We start from the raw sequence: 25801 nt of genomic DNA, 5'->3' as shown, positions 1-25801 counted from the left end.
GAAACTTGGAACCAAACCCTAGGCATAAAACAACATAAGACAAATAATTAAAAAAAAAAAAAACAACATAGTTAACTCCAACCACAAATGTCAATGTACAAGTGAAAATGTATGTAGAAACAACAATAATTTAATATTCAAACTCAGCAAACAAACATACCTTCTGCCTGTCTGAGATGAATGTCCACCCAATAGATCCATTTGGACCAAGGTCAGCCAGCAATGTCTATAGAAACCAACTCCAATTATCCTTCGTTTCAGCTTCAACTACAGCCATTGCAATGGGATAAATGTTGTCATTCAGATCTCTCCCAACAGCAGCCAACAGTTGCCCCCCATAGCGTCCCTTAAGAAAGCAGCCATTAACACTTATCACAGGCCTACAAGCCTGTCTAAAGCTATCCTTGCATGCTGTGAAGGACATATACAACCATAGAAAAGTGGGTGGGACATCTAAAGTAGGCCTTTCAACTTTCATCAACATCGTACTCTCTTTATTAGTTTGCCTCACAGTTGCAAAATAGTCTCATAACCGCTTGTACTGTTGTTTGTTCTTACCTTCTATTTGTTCTTTGGCCTTCTCCTTAGCCCTATACAATTGTCTAAAACTGACTTCCACATTCCTTCTCCTTTTCACATCCTCATAGGGAGCTGCAAGTGGATAGTTTGGCTGTGCCTTGAATTTGTAGACCATCCTATCCGCAATCCACCTAGAATTTACAATCGAAGACTTGTAACATCTTGTACACCGGTGGTTAGGGTTCAGTGACTTAAGTAGAAAAGTTATCTCACCCGATACAGATGCACCATAAACTCTCCAAGGACAACCCATGGCCTTATTCCTACAAACTCCAATCACTCGGTCCCCATCATTTTTCGTGAACTCAACATCCTTCCCCCTAAACAAATTTTTTATTAGCTTTCCTGAACTGACCTACCAAATCAAATGACATGCCTACCTCCAAATGTGGGTCTTCCATGTCCACATCTTGAAACTGAGAACTCCTAGTAACATACTCAGCCCCACTAATCGCCTCATACTCCTAATCACTTTTAGGAGGAGTTACCAAAATAATGTTGAGCTACCAACATGAATGGTCTCTGGTTGATCTGCCTCCTCATGGGCACCCTCCTCATCACCACTATCTCCATCATTCTCAGTAATAGCCTCCTTATCAAAATCAATAAAATCATGCCAATCATCTCTAAATGTTGAAGTTTCACCTCCACGGATTGATGTATCAGCTATTGGTTCATCAACAGTATCCCATGCATCGTCACCATCACTCATCACTGCCTTCCAGTATGGGTCATTTAAAACCTTTCTCATCCTTTCCTTATCTCCACTATTCTCACCCTCTTCACCCTCACTCACATTTGGGCATACAACTTCATCACCAACATTTGCAAAAGAAACCGTGTACAGCATAACAAGTTTTTCGTCTAAAAAGGTATCAGCCATTTTGACGACATCCTCGTCAGATGTTAATAGAACCAACCCGTCATCTAATTCTTTATAGGGTTCATGATAGTAAACTAGATCACCTGGTCGGTATCCAAACTTTTTAACTACTATTTCGATCTCAATAAAAGACAAACGATCCAGGTCATAAGACTCTTTGTACAACCCTATATTCCCTCCAACATACATGCACCTATATTGCCGGTCAAACCAATCCCCATAATGAACCCTAAAGATCACTTCATTGTTTGCCATTGTATATGCTGATTACTTGACACTACACATATAACATAGAAACTAATATGAGTACTTGTGAGGATAACTTAATCAAAAATAGAGAAATAATAATAGTAATAAAAAAGGAGAAACTATTAAGATCACACTCCATGGTCAGTTTTTAAATGATTGTCTTCCTATAAAAACTCAAGTATTGCAAATTACTAAATTCAAAGAGATCATTTGTTGACAAAAAAAACTTTGAAATAAAATACACTTATTTTTCTATGTCTAGGTGAGTATCCAAATTGAAGATAGGTTTTCATATCATTTTAAAAAAAAAAAAAAAAAAAAAAAAGAAAAAAAGAAAAAAAGAAAAATGAATAGTTAGTATTTTATTTTTGGTGCATGCATGGAATCCATGAAAATATGAATTGCCATGGTTTTTAATTTATCTTAATTTCTTATGAAGTAACATTTCATATGAAGTTGGTTTGTTATTGACTAACTTTATTGTTTTAATATCACAATTAATTAAATAGAAGTCCCACTTAAATAACTACATATTCAGCATACTTTGTTGCCTAATTTGATGTCATATTCTAGGTAACAGAATCAGTGACACATTACTCAGTGACTAACTTTACCAGGGTGTCACAAAAACATTCAGCATACTTTGTTGCCTAATTTGATATCATATTCTAGGTAACAGAATAAATGGCACATTAATCGAACAAGCAAATACTTACGGTTCTCATAGTAGTTATCAGCTGAATTTGAATTATTTACGGTTCTAAGTTACATTTGAACTAGAAACCCACCATGTACTAGAAGTGTTCAAGTTCATGGTTACTAAATACCTAGTTGATGCAGACAAAGCAAATTTTAGTCCTTTTCTTTTCTTTTGGTTGTCTTCTTCAATTTATGCATGAAACAATTAATTAAATAGAGGTCCCACTTAAATAACTACATATTTAATCATGTTCTTTGACGAAGAGTTGTTAATAAAATATAAAAAAATAGCTGCAGACAATAATGTAAAACTTGTTGAATTACATCTACGTTAGGTCAGAGTGTATACAATAACCCGCCACATTCATGTACATTCAGGATCACTTAAAAGAAAAAATTAATTACAAACAAACAAATGGGTACCACTGACAAATAATCACAAACAACCGTGTGGGACCACTAGAGAAAAAAAAAAAAAAAAAAAAAAAAACCCAAAAGCAATAAACAATCAACAAATCCATCGACTTTATCGAACAAACAACAACAACCACATAGAATATCGGAGTGAAATTTTGCTTTCACTCCGACAAGAAAAAACACTTTTTTAATTTAATAAAAAAGTGAAAGTCGGACGATACCTGAAACAAGTGCGACCTTTTAGTGCAAATCTTGGTTTGTTCCAACTTTTTAGTGCGAATCTTCAGTTCTAGAAGATTTCTAAGGTTTCTGAGAGTGTAGAAGACAGGGTTTTTTTTTTTTCCTAAGCATGTAGAAGTCGAGTTGTGCAGCGCAATGGGTGGTTAGGGTTCTCTTAGGTCTTCATGGGGCATTTAAGACATTTTGGATGATAAAGTAAGGGCATATGCGTAATTCGACAAGGGTGTATTTTCAAATTCGGACGTTTTTTTGCTGAGGGTATTTTCATCTTTTCAAAACCACAGCTAAGGGCAAAAGGGAGAAAAAATCAGTTTAGATGACACGTGAACCGCACATGACCCGTTGACCGTCTATTTTAACCACTCTGACTGACGGAATGAGGAAAAGTATGTAACTGTGGTAGTTGAATGCTCTATTTTGATTAAGTTGGTAGTTCATGGGAATTTCTGCAAAAGTTGATAGTTCATGGGGAAAAAAAGTAGTTACTCCTAAATTTAAATACTTATCCCAAATCAAGGTTGGGGCCCGTCTTATTATAAGTAGTAATGGTCGGATCACATAGACATTGATAGACCAATCGAGTACACCTGAAATGCACAGCTTTTATCATTCACGACAGCATACGCTTGTTTTATATATGGTAATTCAATTCACATATTGCTTTCGCAATACGCATATACGCCATTATTAATTTGCTGAAAGATTATGTCTGTGTTTTTTCTTTGAAGCAAGATTATGTCTGTTATGACTACATAGTTGCACCTATTAACTAATGAAAGAAATCCTACCGTTTTTATGGGACATTGCCTAACATTACTCAAATTGACTTTTACGTAAAGACTAATTTTCTTTCTTTTTCTTCAGGAGAAGATGCTTCCATCATAGGATGTTTAATGGGTTTTTATTTCTCACTTTTTTACTATTTATTTTATTTTCCCTGTAGGCTGCAGTAGCCACATGGTACAACTACAAAATAATAAAAAAGACCATCCGATTAGTGGAATAAAATGTATTGAGTAATATTATTTAGGATATTGTTATATAACTGCTAGAATAATGCTACTATATACACACTTTTTTAGACCCATTTTTTCACACCTTCAAATGGCTTTTCAAACCACAATTAGAATATTTGAGATGGATCTTTATTGAATTTTAATTCAATGGTGGTTTTAAAAGCTAAGGGCGTGAGAAAATAAGTGCGGAGAAGTGGTAGTGTACATAGCATCATTACTCATAAAAACTTGATGATATGATAGTGAAAATTAGTTCTTAGAGCAGCACTTGTAAAAATAAAATAAAAAATTAAATTCTGATTTTCACTGACATGTCATTTCAGTTGAATGATAGTCGTATAAATAACATTACTCAAATGTTTTCCCTTCTACGACACATTTTCTCATAATAATGGTCAAACTTAGGTTCCGTTTGTTTTAACGTAAAATGTTTTATGTTGAAGAATATTTTCGGCAAAGCTAAAAACATTTTTCAGCCTTTTGGCTCGTATGGAAAATAGCGACATGCAGGCAATGGTTGGTGACAATAAAAAATGACCAGCACCTTTCGGCAAACTCTAGCTAGAATTTGATGAACTCCAATGGGAATTTGGAGAACTCCGCCAAAATCCGATGACCTCTGGCGTCGCCAAAGGATAAACTATGAGCGTGAATGTATGCGAAAAGGAAAGGTTTAAATTTAAAAAATGATTTAAGATATTAAAAAACATAAACCATTTTTGGAAGATAGAGAAGCTCTTTTGTCAAATTGAATATGTTTTTTGTTTGATTATTATTTTTTATTATATCAAATATTGAAAAATATTTTACACTAAAAACAAACTGAACATAATAGGAATTCATTAATAAAAAATTACTATTTAAAACAAAAGTAATAGGTTGGCAAAATGTTCGCATAATTAGAAAGAAAGTAATCACCAATTAATTGTCATCGTCAAATATTCGACTTCCCGTACTCAAATTTTACATCTCCTTTGCTCCTTTCATCTCTTTTTTTTTTTTTTTTTTTAATAATATAATTTCTTTAACCTTAATAAGATAGTTTAACGATCCACCAAACAGAGAAGAATAATTTTTTTATAAAAGTTAAGGAGGTAGTCATCTGATCATTCCTTACACATCGGCGATCTGTCGGTGAACCGAGTCTAATTAGGAAGGGTAAATCCGAAATATCACGCAAACCCAAGGGGAAATCTCAAGCCCTCCCCCAAATCATATATAATTGCAAGTCCCTGTTTCCCGCGGCTTTGAACGCGGCTTGGGTTTTGGCTTTTGCCCCACTCATCACGCGCTCTCATTTTCTCTCTCTCTCTCTCTCTCTCTCTCAACAATTTTCATTTTCGTTTTCATAAAATTGATACCCACTTAATTTTTTATTTTTATTTTTTGATGAATAACCACTTAATTGTCCCAGCGCTAACATAAGAGCGTGATCTCACTTTTTGCGGCTTCGCATTTCGGTTTCAATCTCGAGATTTTTCACTCCCGTGTTTCTGTACAGACAGATCCAGCGAGAGTGAGAGCGACCTGTTTGAGGATTCTATTCATGGGATTGGAGCTAGTGTCCAAGCAGGTTTTGAGAAGATGAAGTTTTACATATCCACGACGGGGATAAAGCGAGTGACGATATCGAGCACCGGCGCGGCCGGAAAAGGATCGCCGACGAAGGCCACGGCGACTCGTCGGATTTCGAGCCGGACGCTGCTGCCGGTGGTGCTGGTGCTTGGGATCGCTCTGCCGTTTCTCTTTATGAGAATTGCGTTTTTGGTGCTCGAATCTGCCACTGCTTGCTCTTCTCCTCTTGGTAATTGCTAAACTTTTATTTTATTTTATTTTTTCGAAAAAAAAAAAGCAGTTTTGTATTGAAAAGTAGCTTGTCTTTATTTTTGCAAATATAGAAATTAGGACTTTGAGTTGAGGTTTCATTTTTTTTGGATTGGGAACGGTGTGGAGTTGTACATTCTGCTGTTTATGTTTGTACATTCTTCTGAAATTGTCCGTTCGTTGTACAAATGGATTTTAGCGGAAGGTACAACCACTTTACAGAATAAGGCATATATTTTTGCTGCTCTGCTTGTATCCTCTGCTGGAGATTGTTTTTCTCTGGGAATATGGACTATGAAATTGTTTGGGTTTGACAAGTTATAATTGGAGAAATAATTAAGAGTACATGAGTGACAAATTAATCACTATAATAATTTTACCCATTATAAATTATCGTCTCAGTTTTTAAAGAATTTTGTAATAATATTGTATGAGCCTAACACCACTCATATGGAGAGCATCCTCTAGCATTAGAGTTTGGGAATATTGTCGAATTTGTTTAATTTTTCCTTAAGTGGTCTGGTGTCCGTTAATAAACCAGTATACCTTTATTGGTCTCTATTAAAATCCTCTAATTGATTTGGAGTAATGTTTTTTTTGAACAATTTTTACATAATTTTAATAATTTTTTTTTTTTAAGATCAATTATTGAATATTTAGAGTCCACATGTACGAAAATAAATTTAATGGTTGATCCTTAAAAAAAAAAAAGTAATTAGAATTGTGTAAAAATTGTATAAGAGTTGTAAAAAAAACTTTACTAACTGATTTAATGATCGGATGAGGATAGCTGAAATATTTGAAATTTACTAACTGATTTAATGTTTGGATGAGGATAGCTGAAATGTTTGAAATTTACCGTGCCTTATTGGTAGTACATAGATTGTTTAATCTTTATCACTCAGAAGAAAAAGCTTTTTAGTTCTTATTTTTATTTTTGTTCGCGTCAGAAAAGTCATTGCGTGTATTTTTTTCTTCTTCCAAATTTTGGAATATATAATTTATCCTCAGAGAAAAATTTAATTTAATTTATTTTTTTAAAACTTTTTTTTCCAGATTGTATAGGATGGAGGTTTTTCAGCGGGGCTGACGGATCTCTGGTAAGTGTGTCAGATCTAACGACGAAAATACCTTTCTTGCTGAATTTTGTACTGTCTTTAACGTGGAATAATGCTGCCTTCACATTTATTTACCGCACCATTTACATAGGGATTGACATGGTGTGTTTTAAAGTTGGATGACCTCTTTTTTTTTTTCTTCCTTTTTTTTTTTTTTTTTTTTTTTTTTTTTTTTTTAAATTTATTTATTTATTTATTATTATTATTATTATTTTACACTTATACTCTATTTGTTTTGACGTAAATTTTTTTTGTATTTTTAAATGTTTGGTACGACCGAAAATAATTGTTAAATTAAAAAAAAAATTGTCAAACTAAAAATATTTTCGGTTTCGAAAAATAATTTACATTTTTAAATTTTGTAAATCATTTTTCGAGTTTGAGTATCTCCTTATCAAACCATCAGTCTAGCACCAAGTTAGCACTGGGCCACCCTCGAACCATTACCGAACAGCCCTAGAACACCACTAAGCCACCCTCGGACCACACTTGAGCCACTGCCAGACTACCACCAAGCCACCACTGAGCTACCCCCAGACCACCCATGAGCCACTGTCAAACCACCACTGAGCCACATCCGAACTACCACCATGCAAGCCACCTCCGGACCATCATTGAGCCACTCCCAGACCACTACCGAGCCACCCTCCAACCACCCCGAAGCCACTGTTGGACCACCGCCAAACCACCCCAGACCATGACCTAGCCACCCCTAGACAACCGTTAGACGACCCTTGCACCACCACCGAGCCACCTCGAACCACCATCGAGCCATCATCGAACCATCATTGAGCCATCCCAAACCACCACTAAGCCATACCGAACCACCATTGCGCCACCACCGAACCAACATTGAGCCACCCTTAGACCACCTCTAGACCACCCCTGCACCACCGCGGAGCCACCCCGAGCCATTCCCGAACCACCCCCGAACTACCACCAAGCCACCTCGAACTACCATTGAGCCAACCTCAGACTACCATAGACCCACCCCGAACCACCATCGAGCCACCTCAAACCACCATCAAGCCATCGCCGAACCACCACTAAGCCACCTTTGACCTGCCATTGAGCCACACCTCTGCACCACCAGCAGGCCACCCTTGAACCACCCCGAACCACCACCGAACTACTCCTGGACCACCACCGAGTGTACAACCACAAGTCCACCGATGGCCACCGCCAGACCATCATTGGACAACTTACGGGTCTTTGCTAGACCATTGTGGGAACTTTAATTATTTAATTATTATTTTTTTTTAAAAAAATTATATTAATATTTTTATGTTGTGAATAAAAATTGATTTTTATAGGTTAATATGATTGAATGAAAATATAAAAAATATTTGTGATTTTCCGTATATTTCAAACGCCGAAAAATATTTTTGGCGAAAAACATTTTCCTGAAAAATATTTTTCTTAAAAATATTTTTTGACGGAAAACATTTTACTTTGAAACAAATGGAATCTTAAAGTGATTGAGGCTTTTTTTTTTTTTGGACGTAAAATGTTAATTTTCAACGAAATTATTTTTCAATAAAAAATTATCTTTTTGAAATATTTTTTCGATGTTTGGCTTATACCAAAAATGTGCAAGGCGGAAAATGGCCGGCGCATCCTCTAGCATAGGTCTGAAAAACTTCAACGGTGGTACAATGGCTTTCCTTGGTGGTTCGGCGAGTTCCAGCAATTTGAGAAGGAGGGGTTCAAACTTGAAAAATAGTTTCTGGTTTTAAAAAATGAAAACTATCTTACGAAAATTAAAAAAGATTTTCCTGGTCAATTGAAAGTGTTTTTGGTTTGACCACAATTTTTGAGTATGAGATACCGAAGAATAAGGAAAACATATTCTAAAAAACATTTTATATGAAAACAAATAGAGGCTAATATGAAAATTTATTTAAAACACGCCATGGCAATTCATATAAAATGAATGTAATAAATGAGTAGGACTCTTTTAACGTGATAGTGTCCTTCGACTCTTCAATGCTATAAGCGTGTGTGGTAGGGTGTGATATGGTGTATATATGCCACGTTGTTTGTTTGGCAGCAGTTTAGTACTTTTCACAAGTTTGCACACAAAGGATACTTCTGTTGTCCTTGTCGCTGTCTTAGGTTGAGTTGTACCGAACTGATCAATTAGGATATGTGATCTTCATTATTAGTTTAATACAAACGGTTAAATGCACCCGTAATCCACGTCACAACTCATCGTTGATTGACACATAGCATGACTATGACTCGACTTATTATAAATTATAGTTTTTTTTTTCCATAAAATATAAAAATTAAAAAAAGAGGGGCCACCCCTCACTATTAGGGGATGACCGACCGTCCCTCTTTAGGGGCGGCCTCCCCTTACCATACGAAGACGATCAATTGTCACTCATTTGTTGGGGGATAGGTTCTCATCAGTGGGAAGTGGCCAGCTGCCCTTGTCTAGGGAGGGGTGGCAGACTGCCCTTCAACTAGTGTGGGGTGACCGACCGCCCTTCAACTGTTGTGGGATGGCCGATCGTGCCCTTGTATGATGATGGAGCCCCCTGTCCCCTCCAACCAAGTGATGAGTGGCAGTTGACCGTCTCGTTCTGAGGGCTGGTTGCCCCTCATTTAAGCCCTCTATTTTTTTTTACAAAATAATATTTTAATTTTTTTAAGATTAGGGGTAAATTTGTTATTTTACAATAAACCGAGTTTTCAACCAAGTCACATGTCAAATGACGATTGATTGTGACGTTAATTCACGTGTGCATCTAATAGTTTTTGTCAAGCAGCTAACAATAAAGACCATTTTGGATAGATAAGTTACTTTAGGAATCAGTTTACTTTTGATATCTCACGAATCAGCTTGGTATAACTATAAACCTCAGATTATATATGTAATTTTTCTTATGTTATATATGGGTTTAAATAGTTTGCATATGTTAGTTTTGCATGTGAGTGACGAGGAATTTTTTGAATTTGTTGAAATTTTCATATTCGCATACCAGGATTGTTGGTTCTTACATCCGAAAATGTTTCTTGAACTTTTTACGTCTAATTCTGGGCCACATTTCCTGCTCAGAAAAAATAAAAATAAAAATCAGGTCCACATTTCCTAAATGCTGCCAATTTTGTTATCATTTTGATTTTGACCTCTTTGATCTTGCTTGGTCGTTTTCACCTAAAACATTGTTAAATTCCATAATCTACATTTGGTTCTCCGTGTTTTATTGCATGTCCAATCATCTCAAAGTCTCGAGTTTTCAGCTTTTTCAGTATATCTAGATTGCTAATATACCAAAACTTATGATAATTTTCAAGATTTATTTTTTCCGTTCAAAAAACGTTTAATTTTTGTTCAAGAATTTTATGGAAAGGGTAATACAATGTAAAATAATATCTATCATATGCAACCATCATAATTAATTTTTCATTAATTGCTTTCTATGATGAATTCTAAACTACAATTCAATCGATTGGGGTGGACTTGTAAAAATAGTGAATCAGTGATAGGACTCATTAGTTAGAGAGTCCCTTCTGTTCGGTCTTGGCAGAGAACATGGGTTTTTGTCCACTAATAATTAGTCGACACGTCAGCTAAAAACAATAAAAACTAAAAAATTGAAATGTTGCTGATATACTAAATCGTCTTCCCATTTTTCCCTTCTCTTCGTTCTTTCTTCTTCTGTTCTTTTTCTTTCCTTTCACAGGGACACGGTGAGGCAGAGGGAGAGAGTGGGTTTGAGAGGGGGAGATCGGGAGAGTGAGGTCGGGGGACAGAGTAAAACAGAGAGAGAGATGCTGTCGGAGAGAGAAAGAGAGATGCCGAGAGAGAGAGAGAGAGAGAGAGAGAGAGAGAGAGAGAGAGACGAACAGAGAGAGGATCCGATCAACGGTGGGCCAGCGCCGGAGGAGCAGGAGGTTACGTCTGGTTCTGGGTCGTCGACCGGTGGCCGGAGGTGCAATTTTCGGTGGCCAGAACCGACTTCCGACAAGGCAGTGAAGATCCAGCAGTTCCTGTGGAGCGGTGATCACATCTGGTCCGATGATTTGGTGCTCTCGACATTCTGGTTCAACCGGAGATGGTGAACAGCGATGCGGTCGGGGTCGAACTCGGGTCGGCCACAGCGTCAGCGATGTTCGGCTCGGGCCTGGGCAGCGTCGGCGGCGTTCGGCTCGGGCCTGGACAGCTTCGGCGGCTTTCGGCTCAGGCCTGGACAGCTTCGGCGGCGTTTAGCTTGGGCTTGGGCAGCGTTGGCGGCGTTCAGATTGGGCGGCTGCAACGTTCGGATTTGAGCGGCGATTCACCAGTGTTGAAGAACAGAGGGTATTTTGTTTTTTAGCATGCGTTGAAAAAGTGGTCGTCTGTTTTGTTCTATTTGATTTTTTTGTTCCATGCTTACGTGTCAACCTTTTATTGGAAGGCAAAAAATGTCTAATTTCTGCCATGACCGAATTGAAGTTATTTCCCTTTAGTTATTAAGCTCCGCTCTTCGAAAACGTCCAAATGCACATACTTGAGATATTCCTCTTTCCCCAAAAAAAATAGAGCAAGATATTCCATTTTAATAATATAAACAGGATAGATGGCATTTTCCGTAAACCATAAAAAGGATAATGGCATTTTCGTCCTAGGATATATTGAGTATAGTCCATGGTTCAGCGCATTTTTTGGCACTGTCGGTTGGACTTTCACTAGTTGCTTTCGAGGACGCGTGGCCAGTTGTACTGCAATCATATTATTCTCGTCCACTTGATCTTAATATATTTTCAAAACAATAAAGAGCAGAAACAAACAAGAAATGTAATAATTTGTGGACAACTTCTATTTCCACAACCATCTCTGGACTGTTTTGGATCATGATTTGAAATGGAGACGATCCTTCTCCGTTTCGATGACGTTCTCATTGAAAATAAAACTCTAAGTTGCATTAATTTTTCGTGGACGCATCCGAAAGGATAAAAGGCACTAGCTTCTTCATGATAATGTACGTAGAAAGAAACATAGAAACTTTACACGTCACCACACGTCAACACGGTTTCATGGCCTACTCTCTCTCTCTCTCTTTTTCTTTTTCTTTTTCTTTTTCTTTTTTTTTTTTTTTTTTTTTTTTTCTTATGAGAAAGTGTTTTCAAATTAAGGTAGATTTGAACTTACTTCTATTTCATATGGGGTAATCTCAAGCAAATTGGTTAACTTGGGGTAGTGGTTGCAAAGAGCAATGATTGTTGATTGTTTATGTCTTACTGTGGTGATGCATGTACCATAAAGAAGCTGAGAGAGGAGCTAAGTCGAGCACTAGTTGAGGCAAAGGAAGATGACATTAATGAGGAAGGAATAGAGTCATTCAACGAGCTTGTGAAGGATATGACGTCGAAAAGAGAGGATATCAAGGCATTCGCTTTCAAGACCAAGGCTATGGTACACACGTAATCATGTCTAATTTGTCTCTACGTCTTTTATCTGTGCTGATTCAGTTTCTTTTTCTAGTTATTTGTTTTCTGTTCTTTCCAGTCATTGTTGGGATGTATAGGGTGACATCTAGTCATTGTCTCTAGTCTAGCATTACAGTTGGCGATGCTGGTCCAAACCCCCATCTACCAAGTCGGCAATTGTGGTTTTTGGGTCTGGGTCTACTTCCTAGCTCGCTAAGACCTATACATAATCCGAATAATAAGTAGTTTTCATAATTATATTAAGAGAAGAGTAATGCTATGTACAACATTTTTATCTCACGAGTATCCCACAATGATGGCAAGGTAGTCCTAATCAATCCTTGCATTTTTTTAGACAAGAATTGATCAATGGGTTCGTTGAGATTACCTTATCAATATATGATAAAAATGTAATTTCTAGCATTACTCTTAAGATAATTGTCCTTATCTAGAACAATAAATGGCTAGTTTGATAATGTCTTTGGAATGTCTTTTTTCATTTTAAACACAAAACCTTACTTTTTAAAATAAATTACCAAACGAAAAGAAATTTCAAACAACAAAACACAAAACAATTTTTTAAAAATAAAACACAAAACAGGTTTTAGAAAACTTTCCCAAAAATATTTTTTGAAACATTATTTGTTTATTTTTCTAGGTGTGAAGGTTGATTTGTTATTTATAAAAAAATAATAAAAAATTTAAAGAAAAGAAGAGGTGGCTGTACGACCACCCCCAGCCGAACAAAGTAGCCAAGAGGAGGTGGCCGTGCGGCTACCCCGCAGCCCCTGCTAGAAACCAAAAGTTTTTTTTTATTTTATTTTATTTTATTTTATTTTTTTATTCAAACCACAATTGATTTGAAAACACTTAATAGATTTTTTACAGACACTAAAACACTTTTCAAAATGTTTACTAAACAATTTTCTTTTGCGAACTCTACAAACAACTCTTTTCAAATATGGGCACCATTAAAAACACTTCTCAACTTTTTACGCATCAATAACTCTTTTCAAATCAAAACATAAAAACCCGTTTCAAAGCACTTACCAAATATACTGAAAAAAACTTTTCTTCTGTTTTATATCTTATGCAAAGAGTTTGAGAGAGCTAAACATAATTCATTACAGATTGATAAAAAAATTAAAGAAAAAAAAGAGTTGCATAGACCTACTTTCAGTCTAAAAATAAAAGCTAAATTGAGAAGATTGAACATTGAGATTAGGGAAGAATTTAGATTGTTCAATTCTGAAGTGTGAGGTGCATTTGATAAGTGGCTGGTTGACAATTGCTATCTCTACCTACAAATTGTCCTTTGGCTATGTTTCAAAAAGAAAAAGAGAATTTTTCTAATAATTGTGTGTATTTCTTTGATGGCAGGAATTTTTTGTGCTCATTACTGTGTTCATTTTTCGAATTGCTTGACTTTTTTGTTAGGGATGTTAGGACTACTAGGTATGATCTTTGAAAACATAGCAAAACAGAATCTGTCTGTTGCTCAAAGCTGGAACTTTTTTTTTTCCTAAAAAAGAATTTTCTTGTATGGTCTGAATTTAGAATTTTATGAATCATTATCATTTATTTAAAAAAAATTTGAAGAAAGAAAATAATTTGTTAAATTTAGGCCTTGTTGTATATGGTGAGAAGTCTGAAAAACTGGGTCCTAACTTCAATTGAAAAGAAAAATCCTGGATGATTATAGTGGGTTAACTTACCGGGAAGTGAAATGATTCACGGTTCACTTGAATTACTAATTTCATTTATTAATTTTTTTCATTCAAGCCTATGATATATGATACCTTGTCAATTCTTCCCCTTCTTTTTGGTATTCAACTTTCTTTATCCTATTATTAGTGTTTTTCTTTTTAATTCAAAAGCTAAGATTTGTAATAATGGTATAACCTTGTTTTTAAAAGTCATATCCTCTAATATTCTGTACTTTTTCTTTTCTTTTCAAATTGTTGTGTAGGATTTTTGAAGTGAGATTTTATTGATATATCTAGAATGATTACAATTAACCTATATAGGATTTATATAGTGTACAACATTATCGTTCAAATAAAAAAGGAACAACAAAAAAAAAATTTAAAATAGACCTTACAAATTCTAAAGTTTTTATTGCATAAATCAAATCTCTACTAGTTTAGATATGATGATCCAATGCATCTCACCCTACAATATATAATGTATAATGTCCCCTCAAATATATGGCAATTTACGAAGTAAGGATGTGTTTGCCTCATAAAAACGTTGTTATGTTAAAAAGTTACAAAGAAGTAATAACAGAGAATTTGGCTGCTGTAATATCAATGACTACTGACAAAATCTACTATGAAATCCTCCAGGAACAAGTGAGACTACAAATAAGTATCCTTTGGGATGAGTTGTAGGAACAGAGTAAACTTCTACCTTTGGAATTGAGTAAACTTTCTAGTGCATTGCTATAACTAATAAATATTGTTGCTGTCAAAATATGTTGAAACTAATTGTTCCAATTAAAAGGAACAAAAAAGACCTTGCCTAGAGTGTAATAGAAGATAAACCAAAAAAACAAGGTCTCATCATTCGACTAACTCTTTGAAATAAAAAAGATTGAACATTGAATGATAGGAAAAACAAGAGGGCCTCTTAGCTGATAACCTAACTCTTGCAAATAAAAAGGATTGACTATTGGAAGAAAAGGAAAAAGTAGAGGGTCGCATAGCTTGATTGCAAAACCTAGCTCTTGTATTAAAAGAAAAGAAAAGAAAAGAAAAAGAATTATTCCCTTAGTTTTAATCACTTTAAAAACCACTTCTTGTTCAAATTGTTGATGACGTTTCTGCCACGTCAGCTATTTGCCAAGTCCTACGTAGTCATGTAATAAAGTGGATACGTCATACCCATTATTCCTCATGAAATTACAACTATATGTTGAAAATAATAAAATTACCAAAAAGAAAAAACTGAAAATAGAAAATCCTCCTTTGTAAATGGGTGGCGGTCCACACAGTAGGCTTTTTTTAAAAAATAATTTTTTTTTAAAGTTATTTTTGGTAATTTTATTATTGAGAAAAATACACATATCTCCCCCCTCAAACTAACATCCAATTTGCAATGTCCCCCTCCCAGTGAACTAAAGATTGCATCATTGTTCCCCCAAAACTACAAAAAGTTTGCAATTTTTTCAAAATTACTAAAATACACTTGATACAAAAACTTAAAAAACATGTTAACAAACCCACAATTATTTTTTTTTTTAATTTTTTCCCCCCGAATATCTAGGGGTATTTTTGTCCTATTGAATTCTTTTTAAGGGAATTTTTGTCCTTTTGTGGGACAAAAGGGATATGTTTCAAATTTTTGTAGTTTAGTGGAGGACATTGCAAATTGAGTCTTACTTTGAGGGGGTATGTGCACTTTCTTCCCTCTATTATTGTTTAGGATATAATCATAATTTGATGAGGAATGATGGGTACAAGGTGTCCACTAGTTATGTGGTTACTAGTGACTTGTGATTGGTTGACGTGGTAGAAACTGTCTCTAGGGCTGTGCATATTTCTTGTGATTCCGACCGCTGACTTGCCCCTAACACGGTTCTGACCTATGCGGGTCGGAGTTCTGGAGGAAGACAGAGGCGGAGTCGAAGTTCATTTCAAATTTTCGAAAAAAGTTGGAGTCTGCGTTGGAAAATCTATTAGATTTTTGACCTTTTCAAATCTGACCCCTTTTGTTTAAAAAAAAAAAAAAAAAATTCTTTAGATGAAGCGACGGCGTTTTGAAGATCCATATATACCCTTCTTTCTGAAAACCTGCCTGTGCTGCTCCATTCCTTCTCTCACCTCACAATCTCGAATCTTCTTATTTCTCTCTTAGTCTTAGTCTCAACTCAAATCTCCTCTCTCAATCTCTCAGAAAAAAAAAAAAAAAAAACTCTCCTTGTTGTAGCCATTGACTTCGTTTTATTATCAGTTGAAGACAGAGACGAAGATTCGAAGCCCTATTCAAATATCTGCCCTCACTGTTCTTTGTCTTCGAGGATGAAGTGTTGTTCAGTTGAAGATCTTCTCTTCTTCGTTGTTCTTCGTCTTAAAAGATAAAGAACAACTTCATCTTTTTAACACCCAAAAAAATTAATTAACTAGTAATTAACTCCTCAATATGTCTTTCTATCTAATTCTCCTAACAAGGGATCTCTACTCCTTTAAATCAGAATTCTAAGCAGGAGAAACATATGATATTTCTACCGACATTAATAATTACAACCAGAACATTTACTAAGAAATATTACATTAACTAAAATCCTATACATCATCACTGTAAAATAGTTCTATACTAAACCTTATACTCAAATACACTAGGTTCGCAGCATCACCCATAAGTACTATTTACCAAAAGTGGCCTCCGAGATTCTGCAATCGGTCCTTAAGCGTTATCAATAAAATCTTTTCGCAAGCATATTCACTTCACACATATTAACTTTATATAAATATTTGTCCTTGTCCTTATTTTGTTTGCCGCTACTTGTGCCATGTATAAAGTAAGGCCAGTCCTTACTTTGCTTGCAACTACCTGTGCCATCTACAAAGCATGACCAGGTTACCATATAAACATCTGTAGCTCTGCTTAACCCTTAGAATAAGGTTGTGCATGTCTTGCACATCACTTTTTTAGCAAAGACTGGTCCAATCAACCCCTCTGTGTGGAACCTTATTAGCCTAGCCCCCATAACTTAGGGCTAACGGCCGGTGAGACTGCACCCTAAGCAAGGGTGTGTTGCACTACCATTACGCACTCACACGTGCGCACCGGTGTCACCGTTTATTATGCCATTTCACATTTCGTCTCTTTTTTATAACATTTTACATATAACCGCAGAAACATTTCATTTCGTTTATGCACAATAATGTTGTCTCAAAAGACAACATTTATAAAAGTAATCCACGTCATACATTTCATGAAAAAAAATATCCTCATACTTTTAGAATGCTAAAAAGGTAATCCCGAGTTTTTCTTTGGAAACATTGTACATAAAATATGAGAGGTCAATATATTTGAAAATACTAGCACAAAGTTAACTTGCTTACTTCGATCGCTTAATTCCCCTTGGAAACTGTCTCTGGATTCTCCAACATCGAAATCTGTGAAAGGGTCTATATTAGTCTCAGTTCTAAAAAAAAATACCCTTAAATCTATACCGGGGACAAAATGGTCATTTTGTCTGACCACCATCAAAGGTTTGGTTATTATGTCGATCATTTGGCAACCCTACCGAATGTTCGGTAGTCTGGCAGAATCTCCATTTCTTTTAATGGTCCTACCTTCACTTAGTCTAGCAGAAGGCTCTTTTATCATACTTAACACTATCCTAACCACAATAACACCTTAATGCACCACAATGTACGTCCATCATCATTAATGACTAGCCCATCATTAATCTTATCTTAAAACCTTAACATAGCCCATGGGTCTTAATTAAAGCTCTTACACATGGGAGTTATTTATGCCAAACCTACAAGATAACAAGGCCTTAATCATAAACATAAACGGCCCATGCAATATTTAACACCCATAATGGCATAGTCAACCTAGAGGCTCAAATCCACGTGCTCAGAGGCTAAGCAACCAAAATGAAACCAAAAAGTAGATAAACAAGAAGATAATAGCCTAATAACACTACAAAACACAAGGTTAAGTTAAGGAAGTTACCACCTTTGAAGAATAAATCACAAGAGAGCACCTTCTCTCTCTAGGGTTCTCTGAACTGAAGGGGGCAAAAATAGAGGCTATGGGGCGTAGGGCTCTATTTATTAAAAGACTCTTGAGACAGACATCGAACGTTCGTTGGAAACTTCAAACATTCCTCAACAATCGCTCGATGAAAACTTTGAATGTTCTACACCGATCGTTCGAATGTTCTCCACCGATCGTTCAAAGTTCGATTTGAACTTTCAGCTAAACTAGAAATTAGAAGAGTCATTTCCAACTACGACAAAGTTGGTGCATAGCTGACTCTATCAAAGTTTCCGCGTTGGAGATGGAGTTGGAGGCTTTCTGACTTTTTTGAATTTGGCAAAGACAAAAGCCGGAGAGTCGTTTCCAACTACGACAAAGTCGATGCATAGCCCTCTCTCAGCAATTTGGACGGAAAAGCCAATAGAGGGAGTGATTTTTAAAATGATTAAAAATTAGGAAGTGATTCTTTTTCCTGGAAACTTAGGTAATAATTTTTAGGGTTAAATACATATTTGGTACCTATGGTTTAAAAACTTTATTTTTTGGTACCTATGTTTTAATTCGCATAACAGATGGTATCTGAGTTTTGAAAAAAGACGGACTTGGTAACTCTATCTATTTTTCTGTTCAATATTTAATGGTTTGTCATGTGTCAACTCCTGAGGGTTGACACCTGACATAATATAAAAAAAAAAAAATTAAAAATTAAAAAATAGAAAATAAAAATCTTTAAAAATTAATTGAAAAATTAAAATTAAGGGGGTGATTCGGCCACCCTTATGGCCAGTGAAAAAAAAAAGTGAGGATTTTGGCCCTTGGGGGTGGCTGAACCACACCCAAGCCGACCGGTTTGGGGGTGGCTGAACCACCCCCGTGGACCGCCGACTTGGTGTGGCTGAACCACCCCGTGGCCCTTGGGGGTGGTTCGGCCAACCCCAAAGGCCAAAACCCTCACAATTTTTTTTTTTCTCTTTGGCCATAGGGGTGGCCACCCCCCCCCCCCCCCGCCCCCACCCACCACTTAGGGGTTGACACGTGGCAGATCATTAAATATTGAATGAAAAAATAGGCGGAGGTACCAAGTCCATCTTTTCCTAAAATCCAGGTACCATCTATGATGCGAATTAAAATTGAGGTACCAAAAAATAAAGTTTTTAAACCACAGGTACCAAATATGTATTTAACCCTAATTTTTAAATAGGTCAAAACTCAGGGACCAATTTTTTATTTCCAAAAAAGGGTAAATAAAAAGAAATGATTTGTTATGTGTCAAATCATCAGGTGTCCCAAAATCTTATGCTAATAGGAAATTTGTAAATTTAATTATTTAGTTAATATTCTAACACATTTTCACTTGTGGGCTCAAACTCCCTTTCCAAAAGTGAGGTAGAATACGTGAAATATTTAACTAAAAGAAGAAATAAACTACAAAAATTAGGTTCAAACTTAGTGTACCAATACTCTAATACAATGTCAAATCACCAGTTGTCCCAATAACTTATGCTGATAGGAAATTATGAATTTAATTATTTAATATTATGAAAGATGAAGAATTTGATCACATTGGTTGGGTGGACTTAGGGATCTAAAAAAGCGAGGATCTAGCCATGATAGGTCAACAGACTTAGAGATCGGAAAGAAAATATGTTGTTGAAAAGGTTGTCGCTAAAATTATATGTGCTAAGACTATCAAGTGATTCTGCCATAGTGGTTAGACTTAGATATCTAAAGTGAAAACGTGTTATTGGAGGGATTGTGGTTGGTTTAACCCAAAATTCTGATGATGTTGGAAGAATTGGCAACTTTGAAAGAATATGGGGTAATTACCTTTTCCCCCCATGAACTACCAAAAAATGCGCGATGCCCCCATAAACTACCAACTCAACCAAAATAGAGCATTCAACTACCAAAGACAACCATTTTCCCCCCTTCCGTCAGTTAGAGGGGTTAAAAGAAATAGTCAACAGGTCATGTGCCGTTTTACGTGGGGCATGTTGGAAGATGGTGGTAGTTCATGGGGGAAAAAAGGAAGAAAATGACGGTAAAACGGCATGTGACGGTTACGTGACGCGTTGACCATTTGTTTTAACCCCTTTGATTGACGAAAGGGGGGAAAATGGTTGTTTTTTGTAGTTGGATGCTCTATTTTGGTCGAGTTGGTAGTTTGTGGGGGCTTTGCGCAAAAATTGGTAGTTCATGGGGGGAAAAGGTAATTACCCCAAAGAATATAGTTGCTGCATGAGATTATGGAATTGATGACTGTCATTGGAAAGATTTGGCCATAAGATTAGTGTTGGTGATGGCAACTGTTTGAAAGTTTTGTTGCTGAAACTGCTTGGGTTGTTGAAAGTACTAAGATTGATAAATTGAGATACTACACAAAAAGTAGAAAAATTTCAGAGTGATGGGCAATATAAGACCAGCCACCTAGAACGTTGAACTTATGGAAGACTATTTACAATCAATTAGCAGGTAAGATTTTTGAATAGGATTTTGTTGAAATGACTTGATGATGAATTTGAACTCATATAATTTTTATTTAGGATATAATTATAGGATTTAGAGTATTTGTTGATAATCTGCATACTAAATTGTATAGCATTACCTTGATATATATAGTACCAAACATCTAGATAATCTCTAGAAGTGATTTACATCAAAACAACTTCTATCTCACCTATCAACCGTATCTCTTAACATAGAGACCTAATATAATTACAACTCAACAACTTTACATTTATCTAAAATAGGAAGACACTTAGTCTAACTCAACTACTTTAGCTTTATCACTAGAAGATAAGTCTTGTGATCCAATATTAATGACATAATTTAAGTTTAAAAGTCAATACCTAGAGATATTATAGACATAACATCTCACCTACCTAATCAAATCTTAAAGATTTTATTACCCCAATCAAATCTCTATTAATTTAGATGTGATATACCGCTATGATTGCATGTTTCTCATCTTGTGATTCATAGTATATTATATTTGTTGAAGCCTATTATGGATCCTTGAAGAAACTATAACGAATATAGTCTTTTTAAACGCTTTAGCATGCATCTTAATTTGTCATGTAGCCTTCTCATGGGCAGCTTATATAATGTGATGTGTTGGACTAAATTTGTTTACAAAACATGAAGCGAATGTAGAATGTGATTGTATTCTAAGCAAGACAGTTTTGGGTTTATAGTAGCTGAAAGAGCAGCTACAGATTTGTCCATTTTTGCCCCCCTTATTACCACTGGCAGATGCCCAAGTGGTAGTGGTTCTTTCCTCCACCACCAAAGAGGCAACTAATCAATTTTATTAGTGTTAGAATACTTTATAAATAATAAAATTCATCATTTCTTATTAGCTTAAATTTTGGGCTAAGTGGTGATACTTAATAGAGTATTGGAGTAGTGGCCCAAAGTTCCAATGTTGGCTTCACAGTTTACTTCTTATTTTAGTTAAAATATTCTACATGTTGGGCTTACTTATTGAAAGAGAATTTGAGCTCACACGCGAGAGAGAATGTGAGAATATGATTATAAATAATTAAATTTACCATTTTCTATTAGCTTAAACTTTTGTGATAAGTAGTGACTTAATAATCGGAATATCTATATTGCACGGACACTTCTAGAAGGGAGTTGTATACGCATCAAATACAGTACATCTTAGATCCTTGCCAATGCGTATGTAGTGAACATATCCAAATTTTGTAATTCATATTTCTGAACTTGAAAATGTATATGATACTTCTTCATTACTTTGGAGTGTGTACCATAAACAGCTTGAGTCACTAAGTTCTTAGGCATAATCCTCTTTAGTTAGCGAGTAATATGTAAACAGGATGGCATTTGAAACATATATTTTCTCTAGCTTTTAGATAATGAATGTTGGTATGATTAAATATTTGAATTGTATAAGTATGAAACTTCTAAGTTGAAATGAAAAGGAAACAATGTAAAAGTTAGGGCAAACTACAAAGAAGCCTCCCAAACTAACAACCGTTTTTAAAGTAGCCCCTGAACTACCAACACTAGCACTCTGACCTCCAAAACTACCAAATAGTGCCAAAAAGACCAATTTTGTCAAAATATTCCTATAATACCCTTGTCACATGTCATATACTCCATTAAAAAATAATAAAATTTAAAAATTAAATTTAAAAATCAAAGACATTAAAAATATTAAAAAAAAAAAAGGGTTAAAAAAATTGAAAAAAAAAAAAGGAAGAGGTGGCTCAGCTACCCCTTTGAGCAAAATGAGGTGGCCGACCAACCCCATGGCCCTTGGAAGTGGTTCGGCCCCCCCAAAGATCAAAATGGGGTGGTTGAAACCACCCCCAAGACCCTTGAGGGTGGCTAGGCCTCCCCTGTTTGGCTTAGGGGTGGGTTCGGACACCCCTGAGAGACCGGTCTGGGGGTGGTTCGGCCACCCCTAAGGGCCAAACCCTAAACTTATTTTTATTTTTAATTTTTTAATATTTTTAATATTTCTTTGATTTTTAAATTGTTTTAATTTGAATATATGACACGTGGTAGGGGTATTATAGGAATATTTCGACAAAATTGGTCTTTTTGGCACTCTTTGGTAGTTTGGGGGGTCAGAGTGCTAGTGTTGGTAAATCCGGGGACTACTTTAAAAACGGTTGGTAGTTTGAGGGGCTTTTATGTAGTTTTCCCTAAAAGTTATGATTATTGATTACCGTATATCTGCCATATTTTATGCTACTTCTTTAATGGTTGTCGTACTAATGTATCCATATTGTATTGTACCTATACCCCATTTTTCTATTCATGCTTCCTAGGATGCAACTTGTTTGTCCGTTTGAATTTTGAGTGCGAGTGTTTGCATGAGTGTGCACGTGCACGTTCACGTTGTATGTGGGTGGGGTACGTCCTTGCAAATGTGCATTTGTTTCAGGCCGGCTGTTATTGTATTTATCATCTTGGCTTGGATTATGTATATTCCAGTAAGAGGAAGCTGTATGAAAAAAGTGCCATAGCTTTAACAATTGTAGAATTTTTTGCACTACTACTGTGTATGACTGAAATGAACTAAAACAGCTGACACCAGATTATCTTATCATGGAGATTTAGGCCCTTTTTTTTTTTTTTTGCTTAAATCTGCATTTTGAGAAAAACGATTATTTGAAGAAGTTCCAATCCTCCAAAAAATCAGAGCTAATTTGTTATCTTAACAAGCAGCTACTTCAGATGGAACGCAAGGTCCAGTCGGCGAGACAGCGTGAGTCTATTTACTGGCATTTAGCTTCACATGGTGTCCCCAAGAGCTTACATTGTCTTTGCCTGAAACTGGCTGAGGAGTATGCTGTAAATGCCATGGCTCGATCTCGGCTACCTCCACCAGAATATGTTTCTCGCCTTGCTGACCCTTCGTTTCACCACCTTGTTCTTCTAACTGATAATGTCCTTGCTGCTTCTACTGTTGTCTCTTCTACAATCCAAAACTCAGCCAACCCTGGAAAATTAGTGTTCCACATAGTTACTGACAAAAAAACTTACACCCCGATGCATGCGTGGTTTGCAATCAATTCTATTAAATCTGCTGTGGTGGAAGTTAAGGGATTGCACCAATTTGACTGGTCTCAGGAAGTGAATATTGGTGTGAAAGAGATGTTAGAGATTCATCGTCTTATTTGGAGGCACTACTACAATAATTTGAAAGAAGAAGATTTTGAGTATAAAGGAGAACAAAAAAGATATCTAGAGGCTTTAAGCCCGAGCTCCCTCTCCCTCCTTAATCATCTCCGAATTTATATCCCTGAGGTAGTTACCAATTTTCTTCACAGAATCTTCTCTGATTGAATGATACATGTTGAATATGAACACTTAATTATAATTGATTTATCATCTGATTTTCATGGGCCACACAGCTGTTTCCAGATCTCAACAAGATAGTGTTCTTGGATGATGATATTGTAGTACAACATGACATATCATCTTTGTGGGAATTAGATCTCAATGGAAAAGTTGTTGGTGCAGTTGTTAATTCATGGTGTGGAGATGACTGTTGCCCGGGAAGAAAATACAGGGACTACTTGAACTTTTCGCATCCAATTATATCATCCAACTTTGACCGTGATCATTGTGCATGGCTGTATGGCATGAATGTCTTTGATATCGAAGCTTGGAGGAGGACCAACATCACTGCAACTTACCATCAATGGTTGAAACTTGTAAGTGCATTTCCTAATACTTCAATAAGTTGGTGAATGGAAACTGCTGTCATATGATGTTTGGTGTCATACTTTTGCTCTTGAAAAAGGTTTTCTTTTTCAGAAAAGAAAATATTATTTTAAAGAAAGCGATATGGGAATCTAGTTCTTTTTAATTGCTAATTAAGTAGTGGCGTTATATACTTAGTTCTATTCTTACTTTTAGGCCCTCGGATGATTAACGACCTGTGATTGGACTCATTCAGATGAAGAGAGTAGGAGATGTTTTCTTATCGTTTAACATTAGAGAAATGAGTACCATCTCTCTAAATCACAAATGTTACATTTAGAATGAACATCCTATACTTTGATAGTTTCCAAACCCGCGCGGTTCCACAGAAATATTTAGAGGAAAATCTATCTAGATTTCTTAATTCTTATGACTAATTAAATACCTTCATTCTACATTCATTATGAAGAGAAAATTTTCACCCTTGTTTGTTGCCATATATAATACCATTACCTCATTTCACAGAGCCTCAAATCTGGGTTGGAATTGTGGCTTCCAGGAGTACTTCCACCATCCTTGATAGCTTTCGAGGGTCATGTGCATCCTATTGATCCATCATGGCATGTGGCTGGTTTAGGTTATCAATCTGCAGAAGTTCATCGAGAGATATTGGAAGCTGCTGCTGTTATACATTTCAGTGGCCCTGCAAAGCCATGGCTTGAGATTGGGGTTCCAGAGGTCCGAAGCTTATGGAATAAATATGTAAAATTTTCAGACAAATTTATTAGGAAATGTAGAGTAATGGGGTAAAGAGGGCAAAGTTCTCTTTAACTCTCATATATTCATTTCGGGAAAAACCCAGAAGCACAGTATGGGTCCGGAGAGAAGAAGGTTTTGCCTTCAGTCTCTGCTCACACTCAGCTCTGCCCAGAACGATATATTGGTTATGTCATGTCCATAATAGAAAATAGCCCAAGGTTCCACGCAATACACCATATAGTCGGGATCTTTAAACTTCTTCAAGAGATATAGGATCATGTTGCAGCTCTCTCTTAACAATATTCAATATTGTAAATTACTTTTGGTCAGGTAATTTAATATTTGCTTATTTCAATGGTAAAACTGGTGTACCATTTTTTAGTTGTGGTTCACGATAACTATGTCATTTATCTTGATGACAGTCAAAGTTCTATCTCTTTAGTATTTTCAATAAACGACGTAAAATATCACAACCTTATCAACTAACTCAAAAGGATGAGATAAGGCATACTATAAGCTTAATAGACCATTTGTAAAAAGCCTAGCAACAATAAAGAAAATAAAACTCTACAAAAAGCAAGGACAATCAATAAAAAGAGTTTGCTTTAGACAAAAAAAAAAAGAAGACTTAAATATCATTATTTAAAGTAGTTATCTTGCACGATTACACAAAAGTAGAGATTCCCTTTTGTTTGTCTTTTTGT

The 25801-nt window shown here is 35.8% G+C and overlaps 1 protein-coding gene across 5 annotated transcripts; it reads left to right on the top strand.

Annotated features, from left to right (window-relative positions):
* The first annotated feature begins 5232 nt into the window (after nt 1-5232).
* Nucleotides 5233-25478, top strand: LOC133861387 (probable galacturonosyltransferase 15). 5 transcript variants are annotated; one of them, XM_062297172.1, is made up of 6 exons: nt 5233-5887; nt 6964-7007; nt 12280-12429; nt 23358-23939; nt 24047-24349; nt 24898-25065. In XM_062297172.1, the coding sequence occupies exons 1-6, from the start codon at nt 5668-5670 to the stop codon at nt 24916-24918; spliced, it is 1320 nt and encodes a 439-aa protein (XP_062153156.1). In that variant the 5' UTR covers nt 5233-5667; the 3' UTR covers nt 24919-25065. The 5 variants fall into 5 exon arrangements, with proteins under 5 accessions (XP_062153156.1, XP_062153155.1, XP_062153154.1 ...); XM_062297171.1 differs by having other exon boundaries at nt 5237-5887; nt 12283-12429; nt 24864-25478; XM_062297170.1 differs by having other exon boundaries at nt 5238-5887; nt 24864-25478.
* Nucleotides 25479-25801: the final 323 nt, after the last annotated feature.

The sequence above is a fragment of the Alnus glutinosa genome, chromosome 2 (assembly GCF_958979055.1).
Source record: "Alnus glutinosa chromosome 2, dhAlnGlut1.1, whole genome shotgun sequence".
Classification (NCBI taxonomy): domain Eukaryota; kingdom Viridiplantae; phylum Streptophyta; class Magnoliopsida; order Fagales; family Betulaceae; genus Alnus; species Alnus glutinosa.
This window is presented reverse-complemented; position numbering and strand designations above follow the sequence as displayed.